At 39.7% G+C, this 18,217-nt stretch overlaps 1 protein-coding gene across 1 annotated transcript; it reads left to right on the top strand.

Moving 5' to 3' along the window:
* The first annotated feature begins 1,615 nt into the window (after positions 1–1,615).
* tmco4 (transmembrane and coiled-coil domains 4) lies at positions 1,616–18,195 on the top strand. The gene is made up of 14 exons (XM_047377065.1): positions 1,616–1,731; positions 3,295–3,430; positions 3,517–3,691; positions 4,990–5,017; positions 5,108–5,237; positions 5,448–5,545; positions 5,654–5,797; positions 5,932–6,051; positions 7,388–7,552; positions 7,681–7,817; positions 8,704–8,788; positions 8,933–9,050; positions 9,200–9,317; positions 15,636–18,195. The coding sequence occupies exons 1-14, from the start codon at positions 1,689–1,691 to the stop codon at positions 16,131–16,133; spliced, it is 1,995 nt and encodes a 664-aa protein (XP_047233021.1). The 5' UTR covers positions 1,616–1,688; the 3' UTR covers positions 16,134–18,195.
* The last annotated feature ends 22 nt before the right edge of the window (positions 18,196–18,217 follow it).

Here is an 18,217-nt window from a genome sequence, read left to right on the forward strand (position 1 = left end):
TAATTTTCTAAATAACCACAATTTCATTTGTGTTCTAGGTTTAAAAAAAAGCTTTTGCAAAGAGAGGATGGATACATTTGCTTCTAAGGGATGTTGATATTTGCGGAAAATGACATAAGTAAATAAACATACAGTCCAATGTAATGACAAGACAAATAGAAATATCCTTTACTGTCCAACGGTGAGAAAATTTGTGAGCAACACACAACACTTAAAAATTGATTTAAAAACAAAAAGTCAAAAAGAGTGGGAGCTGCTGAAACAGGCTGATCGGCAAAGTACTAAATGTTACCTTTTACTGGTACTTTTAGTGTCATGATGTTGTGGAAATTTGTTGCAATTATTAAATGAAAAAAACTGAAAAACTGTTAAAACCTGAATTTGTTATTATATTTATGTTTAAAAAGATCAGAGTGTTTTTTGGTTTTTTTTATCGTTTTCAGCCAAATGTATTAAAAGCCATTGTGAAAGGCCCAAAGAGCCACTTGTAGCTCCAGAGCCACAGGTTGCAGAGCCCTGGTTTATTACATAAAATCCCAATAAAATACATTGAGATTTGTGGCTGTAATGTGACAAATGTGAAAACGTTCAATACCTATGACTACTTAAGCCAAGAATTGTGCAAAAACATATCCTTTTTAAAATCCCTGGCATATTATTCCAGCTTTATATGTACAATGCATAATTCTTTACAAATATTCTCATTTACCAGAATGGCCTTGCTTTAAAATCAATGCATGCAATGCTTTCTTCTTTGACATCCAGACGCTGTTTTAATCCCTCTATTATTAAACATGCTCAAACAAACAGTGCGACATAAATATCCAAAGGCTGCATCTATTCAAATGACACCAATGTGCTCTTTAAAAGGTGTCCTTGACTGAAGCTGTTTTCTTCGCTGGTTGGCGGGCATCCTTCTGTCTGATATATTACCACTAAAGTGGTAATCTCATGCAAAGCATTCAGCTGATGGCAGCCTTTGCACATCCTGAACAGACAAACAAACTCAGGGCAAGAAACATTTAGGAAAATCTGGTGAATACATTTCATATCTTCACCACCATGTGTTTATAGCAGTCATAATGACTGAGGGCTGAGACTGAAAAAGTGTCAAGAAAATAGAGGCTACACTCACATCTACTGGCCACAGATGTATAACACTGAATCAGCAGACTTTTATTTGTTTCTCTCCTGCTTGTAAGCTGTGTTACTCAGTCTAGTGCCACTGGCTGCTTTACTTTGGGAAGCCATGGCAAATAACAACCAATTCCCCTATGCAACACAATTATTATCATAGAAATATAATTTCATATGTGTTGAAAGCTGATATCGTGAGAAAACCTCTGCCCTGGTCCGAGAATACGTGTAAGTTACGTAACTCTTAACTTGGCGAGCTGGTGATGCATTTGAGGACAGTGGTAAATATTTCACCTGCAAACCGTAACAGACTGTTTTAACTATTAACATGTATTTTTGACGAAGTACACAATTGTATTCAAAATAGCAACGTGAACGACATATCTAAAACTAAACTATTCACAGAAGTCGTCAGTTTTCCTTCAACGATACTTCAATAAATCTACCTGTATACTTGTCTGAGTGTGTCGTGAAGGCTGTAATGTCAGAGCTTGGAGTGAACCCGTGAATGCATCAAAAGTTCGGTCTTCAGAGTTGTGACATCTACAATCATGGAGGAAAAACAAAGCCACGGCGACGCCGACCTCTCCCCAGGTACAACTGAATTCCTCTACTTTTGTTTTCATTGCTGTAGTTGTAAAACAAGAGAGTAAACTGGCTGTATCATTTTGTATTTCCCTAAGTACCATTAGCTTGTTTACCGACGAGAACACGACAACCACTAATCAGGATAAGACAGCTGTTTTAGCTAATGCTGTTTTACTTTCGTTCACAAGGTTTTTTGCACCATTAACCGGAAATGAGACGATATTAAAAAGATATAGCGAAACTGAGTATGTGGGTCACATTTTAGCAGCCTTTGTCTGTGAATTCAGGTCAGCTCAGCAGAGAGATGATGAGAAGTACAAAGTTAGACTGTAATCTAGTTCTTGCTTTGTGAGGACAAAACAAAACGAAATAGGCTGCATTCATAACTCAGATAGTGAAAAGCTTCATTTTTATACGCAACACTAACGTCCTAATTATATAATGATAATAAGTAAAATCAGCGTGGAAGGTTATTCACCAAACTGCACATGAATAAGTTTATATGTAAAAGAACAACACAAAGTACTGTTAAACTCTAAAACGAAAAGGATATCTAGTTTTTAAAAATCTTCACAAATATAAATCTATTAAGTGTGGCTTGCATTTGTATTCAGCCCTCTTTAATACCCATAAATAACATCCAGCGAGCTTTAGAAGTCACCTAATTAGTAAATATAGTGTACCTGTTTGCAGTTTAATCTCAGTGTAAACAGAGCTGTTCGATGAAGGCCTCAGGGGTTTACTACCAACATCAGCACTGGTCAATCCATCATCCAAAAATGGAAAGGTATGGCACAACTGCAAACCTGCTAAGATATGGCCGTCCAGCTGAACTCACAAGCCTGACAAAGTGAGCGTTAATCAGAAAAGCAATCAAGTGGCCCATGGTAACTCTGGAGGAGCTACAGTGATACACAGCTCAGGTAGGAGAATCAGCTGACCCGACAACTATTGGTCGTGATCTCTAGAAATCCTGTCTTTATGGAAGAGTGGAAAGAAGAAAGCCATAAGAACTCCTGTTTAAAATTTGTTCACATGCCATGTAGATGACACAGCGAACGTGACAGACAGAGCTTAAAATCGAACTTTTTGGCCTGCATGCAGAACACTGTGTTTTGCATGCAGGCCGCTGTCAGAAAAGTAACAGTGCACTCCATCCCCACCTAAACACATGGTGGTGGTAGCATCATGCTGTAGGGCTGTAATTGCAGTGAAAGATAATACATTTTCTCATTGGGGCTGAACACAAACACACACCATTCTGTTCTGGTTTATTTATTTGTAAGAAATTCTGTAAAGCATGTATCTCAGTTTTGGTTTATCACATCACATCCCAGTAAGATTCATTTAAGTATGTAATTGTAATGTAGCAAATTGTGAAAAGGTTTAAGGGGTTTGAATACTTTTGCAATGCTCTGTACCTTTTACTGACCCTCTTTATTAAGGTTTCTGCTCATTGCTGTTGCGAGCTTGTTGTGGCATAGAGTGATGTGTGGTTGTGCTGTTCTTCATGATGTCTAGTTCCAGTTATTTAATTAATCATTAAACCCAGTACATTTATCCCCACAGACCCTGGAGGGGCAGGAACAGAAGATCATGGACCAGAGAAAATGATCAGCCGGCAGCTGACTGAACAGAGCCGGTTTGCTTTTGCTGCTTTGTGCGGTGTCTCCTTAGGCCAGTTGTTTGTTGGATCTGAAAACAGGTGGGTAGGCGATAATATCCGACCGTGACACTCTGAGTCCTGTTTACTGTAAATACAGGGGTACTTTTTTCTTTTCTGTTCCTTAGTGTGTTTAAGGAGCAGTACTTGCAGGGCTTGGTCCAGTGGCTGGATCTGGATGAGTCAGTGATGCCAGTTATGGGGGCTTTCTTGTCAGGTCTGGGCTTTGAGGGTATCGATACCTTTCTGTCCATCCTACAGGCTGATCCACTGGTGGCTGCAGGAGCCACACCAATCATACAGGTGGTTAACTTTCAGATAAGTAAGAAAATGGCACTGGGCTACAGCTCTGTCAACACTTATGGCACTACGTGTAATGATTTGTAAAAAGCCTTAAAATAAATTAATCTTTTATAACCACAACATAATCTCACACTACTCACGCTGCTCTCATTTTACCAACTGCGCTGTAAAAAACAGCGTTACCTTAAATAGAGCGTCCCTCTAAAGACGCTCCTTTAGTTTCCACACTATGACTGTCCTGGTTTTAGCAATTGGTGATATTTTGAATCAGACGAATTTGTCTTTTTTCTAAGCAAGGGGAAAGTGTGGTAGCTTTCTTTCAGCTAGCTGACCTGCAGTTCAGAGCAACAGGTGGGGGAGGGGTTGCACTAATCTATGCTTAACACATCCGGAGAAAATCCCGAGTCACTCATGCATCTTGTTAAAATGATGATAAGCTTTAGATGCCACACTTTTTAAGACCTTGGTATAGCTAGACTCTTGAAACTGGCCCTTCCCTGGCTCTCACTGTAGATATATGGAAAGTTTCTACGAGTAGCTATTTTCTTGTAGCCATTTTCTTAATGCTTTTCTTTTCTTACTTATGATGACCCAACCAGATCTGCCTTAATTGAATTGGGATGTTCTCTTTTCTTTCCCATTTTGAAGAGTGGCTAAGAAAAATGGGCCTGTGTGTCACAACATATTTATACTCAAGGGAAACAGGAACTCATGGGTAACTTGTAATGATGGGTAGACATTCAGCTTTAAAAATAAAGTGCAAATGAAAAAACACTTTAGTTACATTTACTTTTAGGAATTATTGTGGGTGCCAATAAACATATTTTTTATTAAGTGATATTTTTTTCTACCTCAGTTAAATAAATGTACTTAGATTAAAGGTTGAATTATTCTGTATTTTTTGGTGGGACATTAAACTACTAAAATTAAAGAAGAATTGTTTTTATTATGGTTTTTTACTAATCTTTTTTTTTTACCAGTGGAACTAATGGGTGTGGATGATGGTGTAAGAAACTGGGTTGTTCCAAAACCCAATTTCTGTCTCTGAAATAATATTTAGAGATGAGAGAAGAGAACAAATTGGTTTCTGATTATTAGCACAAACTCAAGGACAGATTAGTATGTATGTAATAAAACCTTTGTGTAGAGTTAGAGACTGACTCCTGTGTAAAGTATAATGAAAACTAGAGGTGGAGGTCTTCAGACTGTTTGTGTCATTAATGATGGAGGAAGGAACAGAAGTTGTATTAATTTCCGCATCCCCACCGGTCCTAACCAGCTCTGTCTTTCCTTATCAGGATCTGGTGTCTTTGTCTGTCAAAGACGGTAAGGATTGTAGAACATCACATGTTTTGGTATATATATATATATTTAAAAAAATCTGTCTTAAACAGTGATGATTTGTTTGCCTGTCAGGTCAATATGATGCCAGAGCGAGAGTCCTGATCCGTCATGTTGGCTGTTTGCTACGAGTGTCCCTGCAGCAGCTGGAGGAGTTTGAGGAGACGCTTGGAGAGAGGCTGAGGGAAGCAGGAGTGGAGAGCGAGTAAGCTGGATAGATGATAGGTTTAAATGAGTGAGCTCAAAAGTCTTTTGTAGTTTTATTTTGCAAACATGATGTGTAGGCCAGTCACGTTAAGATATTGTGGTGTAAGCAAGGAGCCTGTTTTCCAGATGTTATCTCAAAGAGATTCCAGGAGTTATATAATTTCCTTAGAGATCCTCATGCGGATCGTTCTCACTCTGTTTCCACCAGAGAGGAGTCCTCTCGGCGGCGGAAGAGAGAAAGAGGACGAAAGTTAAGACGTTACCTCCTCATTGGGTTGGCCACTGTCGGAGGAGGGACTGTGATTGGTGATTATTTCTGTTCTTCAGAGGAACAGCGAGTCTCTTAATAAAGGTTTATGTGAAGACTGGCATTGTTATTTATGTATTCTGTAACTCATGCCGCCTTTTGGCCAGGTGTGACAGGTGGACTAGCAGCTCCTTTGGTGGCAGCCGGAGCTGGCGCTGTGCTGGGGGCTGGAGGGGCTGCTGCTTTGGGCTCAGCCGCTGGCATTGCAATAATGGCCTCTCTGTTTGGGGCTGCTGGAGCTGGACTGACTGGTACAATCACTGAATAAATATACTCTACAGTAATTAGAATTTAAAATAAAACCTTCAGTTTTTCTGTCTTCAACGTGATTTAGATTTATTCCTGTTTAACATTCTGTCTTGATTTTCATGCATCCTCTCTGTAGGATATAAGATGAATAAGTGCGTTGGGGCCATAGAAGAGTTTGAATTTCGACCAATGAGCTCTGGGAAACACCTACACCTGACCGTTGCAGTGACAGGCTGGCTCTGTAGTGGTAAATACAGTAAGTAAGGGTTCTGCTGTTTTCTGCAATCTGTGTTCATTTCCTTTGAGTTTGTGAGACTACACTGAGAACTCAACCTTGAAGTTTGTAATTTTAAAGATTAATACAGATCTAGTACTGTAGACACATTTTAAAGCACCCTTTAATATATTTGTTATTTTTATTTTAAAGAAGCCAGTCTTTCTTATAATCTTTTAAAGCTTAGTTCAGTTTTTCTTTCAACATTTTTTTGGACTTCTTTCTTTGGGCTTTTTTTAATTCATTTGTAGTCCAGGACCTGGCCATGACGACTTAAATATACAGTCCTTGCTTACATTTAATGAAAGTGGGTGTCCTGGCAGCTTAGGCAAACGCCATGGTGGGTCTGGTAGCCTTGCAGTGTCAGGGCAGATTCTGCTCTACTAAAAGGGGGAAATTGAGATTTTCCTCCAGATGCATAATTTACATTATTGAAATAATGGAATGACAGGCTGTGTCTGCTTCAGGCAACAAAGTGGAAAGGATGCAACAACTGTAAAAATATTAAGATGACAAAGATGGTGAAAAAAAGGAGTGGGGGAACACCCCAACCAAGCCCCTGAGCAGACCCAGAGGTTGTAGACAAACTGCAGTAAAATGTGGGAAAGGCAGATTGAACCCAGTCCAAGACCCAGTGAGCCACCATGGGTCAATCGAACCTTCTTATACTAGCTAACAACCGCCAAAGCCACACCATCCTCACAGTTCATCACCGACAGCAGCCAAACCAAGAACCCTGCACCCATCCTGCAGCCAATAGACTACCCACCACGCCAAAAGTTCTTCAAACATTTTTAATATAAGGTGTGATCACTACAAAATACAATGGAAACTTACTAAATAATTTACAAATGTGAAATGTTGTTGATTAATAACATCAATCCATTATTTGTATTTAAGCTTTAACACAGATTGAAAGAAAATCCTACAAATATTTAAAGCAACAAGTGAACAAAAAAGGCAGCAAAAATGCATTTGCTTTGATATGTCAGCGATTAATTTTTATCTTGAACTTTAGAGTTCATCTTTGTCGGATACATTGTTTTAGAAATTTAAAAGAAGAAGTGAGCATAAATAAAGAGGCATTAAATGCACAAAATGTTTTTGAACTGTATCAACAACGATTTCTATGTGTAACTAAAAAGAAGAGACCTATTTAAATTTTGCTTTTATATAAAACAGCGCTTCTCTCTTCCACTGAAACACACTCGGGCACAAGCTTAGTGTCCCCTTCACATACAATGGCAGCAAAAACACTCAACGTTCAGGGACCACTTAGATGTTCCTCTTGAAAATAAACTCTGGCTGCTGTGTCCAGGTTCGTTCCAGGCCCCGTGGTGTAGCTTGGGAGAGTGTGGAGAACAGTACTGTTTGGTATGGGAGTCGCGTTTCCTCAGGGACCTGGGCTCCACCATGACCTCTCTGTTGGATGGGCTGGTCAGCGTGGTGGCCCAGGAAGCCCTTAAGTACACAGTGCTCTCAGGTACCTAAACCACCAAATCCCTACTCACTATAAATGTATTTAGAAGCAAAGCTGTTTGTACCGTTGCTGCTCTGTTAGTGATTTGGTTCTTGATCTTTTGTTTTTATATTTCTATCTCCCACCGTCAGGTATTGTGACGGCCCTGACGTGGCCTGCATCTCTGTTAGCAGCAGCCAGCGTCATCGACAATCCCTGGTGTGTTTGTCTGAACCGCTCGGCTGAGGTGGGCAAACACCTGGCTCAGGTTTTGAGAAGCAGGCAGCAGGTATGTTGACACCTTTATCCTCTGGTAGTGTTTACTGTAAGTGGTTGTACATTTTGTGAACATATAATTGTTTTAATTGTTTCGATATTACTCAAGACTATTTTTGTTCTTTGTGCTATACACTGTGCACAATTCTTAGGTGAGTTGTATTCTTGAGGATTCATTTTCTTAATGAACAACTACAGTGCTCTCAGTGGCATCTAAAATGTTAATAAACCTGAGATTTGAGAATTTAGGAAAGTAAAATTTAAGTTTTGGCTTCCGTCCGTCCGTCCGTCCATCCATCCATCCATCCATCCATCCATCGTTTTCCTACATGGCACATTTTTACTGGTTAACCATGCAATGGAGAACTTTGATGCATATCATGGAAGATTGTCCTGCGTAAAGCGCATGGTCTTCTTCAAAGATGCACATTTTTTCTAGCACTGGAGGAGAATGGGTTCCTGGTAACTTTACATTGAATTCTTCTCAAATCTTTGGCAGTTCACTTTGGTTTTTTGTACTCAACATATTTGTTGCATTTGTTTAATAATTGCAGCAAAACATTCGATAGCTCTATGGTCATGCTCCAATATTTTGCCAGTTTCAGTGCTGTATTGCTCTGAAAGGCGTTTATAATTTATGACTGTTCAGAGTCGGTTATAGAAGCTGCCTAATAATTATGCACACCTTGTCATAGGGTGTTGATCTTCATAGGCCACACCCTCCCTCATTGCACACATACACATCACCTGATCCAATAAGCTCTCAATTTATACAACTTGGAGTTGGCAAACATAAATCAAAATTAAAATATGATCAAAATGTTCACTTGCTTGATACATTTGAATACAGTAATAACTACTTACACCATATAAATCCCTTTTTCTGCCTGTGTTTAAAGGGGCAGCGACCTGTCAGCCTCATAGGTTTCAGTCTTGGAGCCCGAGTCATCTACTACTGTCTGCAGGAGCTTGCCAGTGATAAAGGTACTGTATAAGGCTCTCTCATTTCATATCATGGCTTTCAACTGCAATGCTAAAATCCTTGTATTTCCGTCTGTTACATGTAAAACAGAGGTTGAAGAATATGGATTATTAAATGATGACCGTTTAAATGTTTTAATTCCTCAGGTAGTGAAGGAGTGGTAGAGGATGTGGTCCTTCTCGGGGCTCCTGTAGACGGCTCTGAGAAGTCCTGGGAGAGAATGGTGAGGGTGGTGGCAGGAAAAATAGTGAATGGGTACTGCAGGTAAAGGATCACTAATTATCTCTTCTTATCAAATGTTTACAATGTATACAGTTAGTATTTGCAGTTTTTTTATAGGAAAACTATTGTCACCCTATTAAAACCAGTAGCAGTGCATCAGTAAATGACTTTCTGAATTTTCCACCTGTCAGAGGTGACTGGCTCCTGGGTTTCCTGTACCGAAGCTCAGCTGCACAGCTGTCTGTTGCTGGGCTGCAGCCAATCAACATCCAGGATCGGCGGATAATTAATGTGGATCTCTCATCTGTGGTAAGTTCTCTTATACATTTAAAATAGAATAAAGTTAAATAAACACATGTCCACATGTAACATCATGATATCATTTGTTTATTTGAGATTCTTCTTTCTCTGAAAACCTTTGTAGCATCTAATTGTTGGCATCTTTTGACTTAAAGAAACTGGAACAAGGTGTAAAAAGAATGCTAACAAAATGTAATAAATGTAAAAAAAAAAAAAGTTATATTTGCCTCCATACTATCCAGCACTGAATATAATTTTGTCAGAATAGTCAGATCATTCGGTCTCCTGCAACATGTGAATATTTCAGTCTCTGAAAGTTACAAATGACATGTAATGTGTTGCCAATATCTCCTGACTCCCAAGCACAAGAGGGCTGGAGCTAAAAGATCTGTTTCACTCCTTATATATTATATTCATTTATTACACACAGACTGATGTATTTCAAATGTTTATTTCTTTTAATTTTGATTATAACTGACAACTAATCAAAACCCCAAAGTCATTATCTCAGAAAATTTGAATATTACTTAAAACCAATACAAAAAAGGGTTTTTAGAAATGTTGGCCAACTGAAAAGTATGAGCATGTACAGCCCTAAATACTTAGTTGGGGCTCCTTTTGCCTGCATTACTGCAGCAATGCAGCGTGGCATGGAGTCGATCAGTCTGTGGCACTGTGCAGGTGTTATGAGAGCCCAGGTTGCTCTAATAATGGCCTTCAACTTTTCTAAATTGTTGGGTCTGGTGTAGTGCATCTTTCTCTTCATAATACCCCATAGATTATCTATGGGGTTAAGGTCAGGCGAGTTTGCTGGCCAGTTAAGAACAGGATTACCATGGTCCTTAAACCAGATACTGATAGCTTTAGCACCGTGTGCCGGTTCCAAGTCATGTTGGAAAATGAAATCTGCTTCTCCATAAAGTTGGTCAGCAGCAGGAAGCATGAAGTGCTCTAAAACTTCCTGGTTGATGGCTGCGTTGACCTTGGACCTCAGAAAACACAGTGGACCAACACCAGCAGATGACATGGCAACCCAAACCATCACCGACTGTGGAAACTTTACTCTGGACCTCAAGCAATGTGGATTCTGTGTGTCTCCTCTCTTCCTCTGGGACCTTGATTTCCAAAGAAAATACAACATTTACTTTGGACCACTCAGCAGCAGCCCTCAACTTTTTTGTCTTTAGCCCAGGCAAGATGCTTCTGATGTTGTCTCTTATTCAAGAGTGGCTTGACACAAGGAATGCGACAGCTGAAACCCATGTCTTGCCTACGTCTGTCAAGGTTTGTGTAGCGGAGGACCCCGGAATGCAGACGAGCAGGCAGCAAGACAGTAAGAAAAAAATTTAATCTTTAGAAAAACAAAAACTCACTCATAAGATCAGGCAGGAACAAAACAATAAACAGGCAGGCAGGACAGGCATGGCATGATCCGTAACAACTGGCTGAAAACTGGGTGACATGATCCGAAATGTTTCCGCGAGGAATGAACAGAACAGGTGTGTATATACGGAGCAGTGGCGGATGCTGGTCTTTCAAGGAGGGGAAGCTCAATTTCAAGATCGCTGATTCGCTCATTTCGCAGTCAATCAAAAAGGGATTCAGCCTCAGACTGATCATCCAATCATCATGCAGAAGCCGAGCGTCCGGGCCAGCTAAGGCCGGCCCACTGCCGCATAGACCCCCAGAGACGCTGAGCGTCCGATGGGCGGGACAAAGCCCAGCATTTTTGCTTCGCTATTGAACTCACTGTTTAAAGCACAGTGACGCTGCGGGAATAAGTGAGAGGAAAGCCACGTCGTTACCAGTGATAAGAAGCTGATTCTGAACAAAAGTTGAGCGCGTTGTAGCGCATGTTTAGTCAGTGACATGTACACACAACGGTATATATTTGATCGCTTATTTTTTGACATTTTAGGGGAAGCTGAGCTTCCCTGGCACTCTTATGGTGCGTATTCTGCGGTAGGAGCAGCCAATTTGCTTTTTATCCCTATGTAGAGGCGCGTTCAGGCGCGAGGCGGTGCGAAGGAGACGAAGGACGCACCGCGAAGACAGATGAACAGGCGTTCAGCAGCAGGGATACAGCGCTGGTAGTTGGTGTCCCGGAGGCCGATTCGTCTCCCAACGCAGAACAGCAGATCTTTGAACTGGGTCATGGATAAACGGAAGTACTGCTGAAATCGACCATCATCCAGACGCAGCTCCTGGAGTAGGTGGTGGTACTCTCCAAACTGTTCCCGTCCCTGAAGAATCTCGTGAACCCAGGGACGTCGACGTCGGCTGCGTTTTTCGGCTCTCCACAGGTAAAACACCGTAATTAGGTCCGTGAAATCCATGTCCGCCATGTTCAGTTGAAACCAACAAGCAGCAGATGAAAGCTCCTCCTATTTGATGATGCGGCGAAGCGTTGCCGCTTGTTGCCATTTTGGCAACGCGGCGCTCACGCGGAATGTGAAGCGAGCAAAAGCACACAAATGACGCAAAATATTTGCAGAATCCGCGTTCGGTGTGAACACACCATTAGAGCAATTGCCACTGATATAGAGCAAGAACCAGGTAAAACGAGGAAACCAAATGCTTAGTGCAGGTGAACCGAATGAAGTTGATTGAAAATAGACAGGAGAGAACAAAACATGTCTGGAGCAAAACAGAGATTCTCGGATACAAACTAATTGAAACACAACTAGTAAACCATGAAATTAAAGCATCACCAGAAACACGATCTAAAAACCTAACTTTACAAAACATGAACTAGAAGACAAAAACTAAAGCATCACCTGGAAAATAATAAACAGAAGCATGATTCAAAACCTATCTAGAAATAATAATAAAAACCCAAAAACACCCACGGATCATGATGTCTGTGCGTGATGGTTCTTTAAGCACTGACTCCAGTTGCAGTCCACTCTTTGTGAGTCTCCCCAAGATTTTTGAAAGGGTTTTGTTTCACAATCCTCTAAAGGGAGCGGTTTTCCCTATTGCTTGTACAGTTTTTTTCTACCACATCTTTTCCTTCCCTTTGCCTCTCTATTAATGTGCTTGGACACAGAGCTCTGTGAACAGCCAGCCTTTTGTGTCTTGCCTTTGAGCAAGGTATCAATGGTCGTATTTTGGACAACTGTCAAGTCAGCAGTCTTCCCTGTGATTGTGTAGCCTAGTGAACTAGACTGAGAGACCATTTAAAAGCCTTTGCAGGTGTTTTGAGTTCATTAGCTGATTAGTGTGTCACAAGGTGTCTTCAATATTGAACCTTTTCACAATATTATAATTTTATGAGATACTGAATTTGTTTTAGTTTTTAGTTATTAGTTGTCAGTTATCAGTTATATTAATCAAAATAAATAAATAAAAAACATTTGAAATATATCAGTCTGTGTGTAATGAATGGATATAATATACAAGTTTCACTTTTTGAATGGAATTATTGAAATAAATAATTTTTTTCATGATATTCTAATTTTATGACCTGCACCTGTATGCCCCAGGGATGATTTTGGGTCATCAAATCTTGAGGTATACCTTAGAGTGCTGAGTCCATCTCTTTTTATACATAAAGACTCACTAACCTTGACATGCTGAAGGCTTAAAGTGGCTTGAATTAGCAACAGTATGGCCTACTTTCTCATTAATTTAGCTAACAACTTTTTTGACTACTTGGGTGACTTCATAGATTGTGAAAAAGCATTGAACGGTTATCCTGGGATTATCAACCAATCAAAATTCACTTTATTTGTTCACTTTTAGACTTATGTAAGATGTGTTTTTAGATACATGGCAAGATAAACAGACAGCAGTTTAAGTAGAAAGACTTTATGTAAGGTTCTAACAAACACTAGTCCAACAAGACAGAAAGAGTGTAAGAAATGTAAAATATATATAATTGTGAAGCAGACATACTTTCAAAAAATATATAATTGTGAAGCAGTTGAATAGTTTTGACCTCTTATAGGCTCAAAATATAGATATGAATTTTCATCCCCAGATGGTCAGGCAACAAATAAGTATGGACAGAAAACAACAAGACAGGAACTTACACTGTATTTATGCAATAGAGCACTGAATTCTACACCATTTACCCCGATACACACACACTATGCAAAACAGGAGAACATCAAAACTGACACATACTTCATGTACGTGACAGGACTGATGTTCCACAAAAAGCACTTACTTTCTTTACTTTTAGACCCACGGAAGATGCATTTGTACATGTGCCAACATACATGGCAAGATAAACAGTTTGAGAGCAGCTTTATTAAAAATTGTAGATTCACACACAGGTTTAACACACACTAATTGCTGGTTTGAACCCAGCATAACTTCAAAGGTATAACACATTTGATTAACATTATAAGTTATATAAATAACAAATATTTTTACAAAGTAACACATATACAGTTGAAACCAGATATTTTCATACAAGGCCTAATCTTCAAAATGTCTGCGTGTACAAGAACATGTTCAAATTGTTTGTGTACGCAAAGCTGATCTACAAACCAGGTGCAAATTGAATTATGTGTGTAAAATCTGCCGAACAACGAGGGAACCTTTTTAGTGTGTGTGCCTTAATGAATATGCAAAACATAACATAATGACCCAAATGTGAAAATTTATGGGAGGGGTATATGCAAATGTAATCCTTTACCACCCTCAACACGATGTATCACATCTGAAACGGATTGCGGGTGCTGTTTTCGCATCTATATTTAGTACTTTTAAAAGGCAGGTGCAAACTTAAACGCAAAAATGTTATTTAACAAACACAAATGAACATTAACAGCCACCATAGGCCAGAAAACCATCACAGACTGAGCCAAAGGGACATTGAAGGAAAAACTGATAATAAAAATATCAGTCCTCTATGGCATCGAACATACGGCTGCTCTGTTCTCTGAAACTCTCTTTAGTGACACCCAGCAGAACACGCAATTTTCTTGTTCAAATAGGTCCGTGTGCACCTCTTTTGCACCTGTTATCCATTTTGCTCACAATCTTTGTAGGTTGCGCGCCACACACCCACTTATTGCTTGTGCAAATCTTTTTTGCACAAGCAATTTGGTGCTTCTTATTTGGAATCATTGAAGATCAGGCCCTATGTGTGATGACTATATAATATATAAGTTTCACTTTCTGAAAAGAATGTCAAAATCATTACATGAGATGGGCCTCTATATTCAAGTACAAGAAGAAATGATGCTTGATGCTTTGGTGCAAAATGTGTGTCTGAAGCTGGTAAGAGAGTCATTATCCACAGTAAAACGAATCCCGTACTGAAATGGACTTAAATGCCACTTGGAAAGGAAGAAGCCATTACTCCAAAAGCAACTCAAAAGCCCTGTTGTTCAGACATTTTCTGTAGTCTGGTAAAATTGAAGTGTTTGGCCATAAGGACTAATATTGCTTCTGGAAGAAAAATGAAGGAATGGTAAGAACACCAACCCAGCTATGACATACAGGGGTGGCAGCATCATGTTTACTTTACAAAATTAATAGAAACATGAGTACAGAACAATATGTGTAAATACTGATACAACGTCTCGAGACATCAGTCAGGAAGAAGAAGCTTGGGCATAAATTGATCTTCCAAATAGACAATGACCCTGAGCATAGCATAAGATCAGTTACAAAGTGGCTTGAGGACAACAAATTCAATTATCTGGAGTGCCCATCAAAAAACCCTCAACTCAGTCCCACAGAAAATTACACCAGTTCTTTCTGGACCTGAAATAAATGGACCAAAATTCCATCCAACTATTGTGAGACGCTCGTGAAAGAATACCTAAAAGGTTTGACCCAGGTCATGCAGTTTAAAAGGTAAATACTACCAAATACTAAGGGAATGTATGTAAAGGCGCGGTGGTGGCACTGGGGTAAACGTGTGACCCATGTATAAAGGCTACAGTCCTCGATGCAGCTGTCGCAGGTTCAAGTCCCGGCCTGTTGACCTTTGCTGCATGTCTTCCCTCCTCTCTCTCCACCCCATTTCCTGTCGGTCATCTTTCAAAATAAAGGCCACTAGTGCCACAAGAAAAGGGAAATGTATGTAAATTGTTGAATTCGAAGAGAGTTAAAAAAAAAAACTCATTATTCTGAAATGTATAAAATTTGTAAAAAAAGAAAAATAGAATTTTGGTAATGCTAGCTGATCTGAAGTTTGATGTAATCTCAGACAGTTTTAAAACCTCTTATGTCTTTTTGTGTCTTTTTATACAGTGTGTGTAAATATCTGGTTTCATTTGTATATACATTTAAGTCATTATTTCCTGAAAATTATGACCAATGCCTAAATCATAAGTAAAAGAAAAAAATCTTAATCCTGTCTCCCAGGTGAAAGGCCACTTGGACTACATGCGTCAGATGGACACCATCTTGGTGGCAGTCGGAGTTCCCACCAAAGAAGTGCCAGGGGCTTCATTTCTTCTTCCTCAGTCTGTAAAAGCCACTGAGAAGACCGTGGATAATCCGGACCAAGCACGCAAGAAGCAGCAAGTGAGCATGAAACAAAATCCTGCTGAAAAAGATGAAATATGTTCACAAGACAGCAGAGATTGGAGGGAGGCGGCAGAGACAGAAGATATGGGTGATGGCTGGGATATTCCTGACATTACAGATCTGCTAGACTCACTGAATGAGACAGAAACAAACAATCACGTCTCAACTCTGAACAAGGTATCAACTAATAATGAGGAGGAGACCACTGATAACACCACATCCTCTGATTTCACTGCACAGAACAACAGTCTAGAGGAGGCTGAGCTGGATGATGAGCACATATCATGGAGCTGGGACAATGCACACTGGACTACAGAGCGCTCACCAAAATAAACACTTGTAAAGAGAGGGTTCCAGAATCAGCTGCTTTCTCACCAGCTCTCATGGTCTCAAGCTTCTTCGATAGAAAACATTTTATTTTATTCTTGGCACAGTGAGTTGCCAGAGACCGAACAAATGTAAGCTCATATATATGGCAGCTTTTAGAAAAAAAAGCCATCTGAATTACCTGCTGTTTCACTACTTGATGAACTAAAAATGTTATTATAATTTAGCCTGTTGAAGACAGTTTTGTTTTTTTAGAAACTGTAAAGGTGATCATTTATTTTTGAAATCTCCTGTGAGATCAAGTACCTCTAAAATGTGTGTAGTTTGCAGGTTAAGTGGATGCTACATGATCAGGGAAAACTCATCCTTTCATCCTGCTTATCTTCTTCTGTAGCCTGGTTGCTATAGATGTAATCACAACAGTTCAGCTTCTATGTGGCCGAGTGCAGTTCAGTCAGTGTTTGTCATTTTCATGGCCTGTTTATCTCCGTTCAACGCACCCAGAGAAACGTCACACATCATTTTCTAGCAAGTGAAATTACAAAAGTATCCACAACCCATGAACATTTTCTCATTGTTTCAGCTACGCTGTATTTAATTGGGATTGTTTTTATGATACTCCAAAAAAAGTGCATGTTTGTGAAGTAATGGAAGCAAATTGCAAGATCCCTTGGTATTCACTTAGCACTTTGAAGAACCACCTTTTGAAACAGTTACCTCTTATTCACACAGACTCCGCCATCTGTGTGTTTTGTACTTGTCACACCAGCTCTGTGGCGCAGCAACATGATGAAGAGCCGTCCTCCAGCGTCCGTCAGAAATACGGATTGAGTCTAGTTTTGATTAATGATGGAGAACAAACGAGTAAAGCTCCAAAGATCAGATTGAGCCAGACAGGAAGTCAGACACAGGAACAGTAAAGCACATCTGATGTATACCAAATAAGAGACCATCTGAATCATTGCTCTGTAAATAGAACCAGTGACACAAGGTCTTTACTTGCAGCTCTCTTTATTTCTGGGTTCCCTTAGATAGGAAAACGTTTTAACCAATTTGAATAATAAGCTCAATCTGACTGCGCTGTTTAATTGTTAGGATCAATTGGAACGTATGTACTTGAAATCTGCATGATTCGATTGAATTGACTTCGTAAAGTGCCTTGAGACGACATGCATGAACGGATCCTAAAATGCATCCATTGCGAATTGCCGTCCGGCGCAGTTTGCAACGGATGACGGAGCAGACACGGAACGTAGTCAGTGTGAAAGAGGGGTTACGGCTGCTGATCTTTTGGAATATGTCTACCAGCTTTGCATATCTAAATCAGGAATTTTGCTCTCACCTGAGTTGTGAATCTTTACAGCTCCCCCAGAGTCACCATGAGCCTTCTGTCTTCTTCTCTGCTTAATGCTGTCTTTTCCTAAATTGTTTGTTTAGGTGGAAGGCCATGTCTTGGTAGGTCTGCAGTGTTCTGTGGGATGTTCAGAGTTTAGGACTTTGTTTTAGAATCTTTCCCTTTAAAGTTTTCCACAACTTTGTCACTGGCCAGTTTGCTGTGTTCCCTGCACTGTGTTCACTAATACAGGACAGGTGAATTTATACTGAGATGAAATTAAGCAAAGATGGACTTGATTTACTAGTTGACTTCTGTGAGCTGTTGGTTGCACAGGATTTTATTTAGTGGCAGAGTAAAGGGTGCTAAATACATACGTAAAGCGTACATCTCAAATTTTTATTTTGTAAGACATTTTAAACGTATTACATTACTTCCAATACTAATACTACTTTGTTTTAGTGTATCACATAAAACCCAATGAAATATATTGAAGCATGTGGTTGTACTGCGACAAAGGTCAGGGGGTGTGAATACTTTTGCAAGCCACTGTAGGCTGCATACTGGCACTGAGAACTAAAGCTATTTTAAGTCTGTGATTATATAAAATGTTAAACAATGTTTTGCTTTTTCTGCCTTTCCAACAAACCGTTGAAGGAAGTTGTGTTCATACGTTTTAAATCTGATGTTCTCAATTGTATATTAAATAAATATAATGCTGAGTAAATATTGAAATGTTACGAGCATCAGTACTTAC

The sequence above is a fragment of the Girardinichthys multiradiatus genome, chromosome 1 (assembly GCF_021462225.1).
Source record: "Girardinichthys multiradiatus isolate DD_20200921_A chromosome 1, DD_fGirMul_XY1, whole genome shotgun sequence".
Taxonomy (NCBI): Eukaryota; Metazoa; Chordata; class Actinopteri; order Cyprinodontiformes; family Goodeidae; genus Girardinichthys; species Girardinichthys multiradiatus.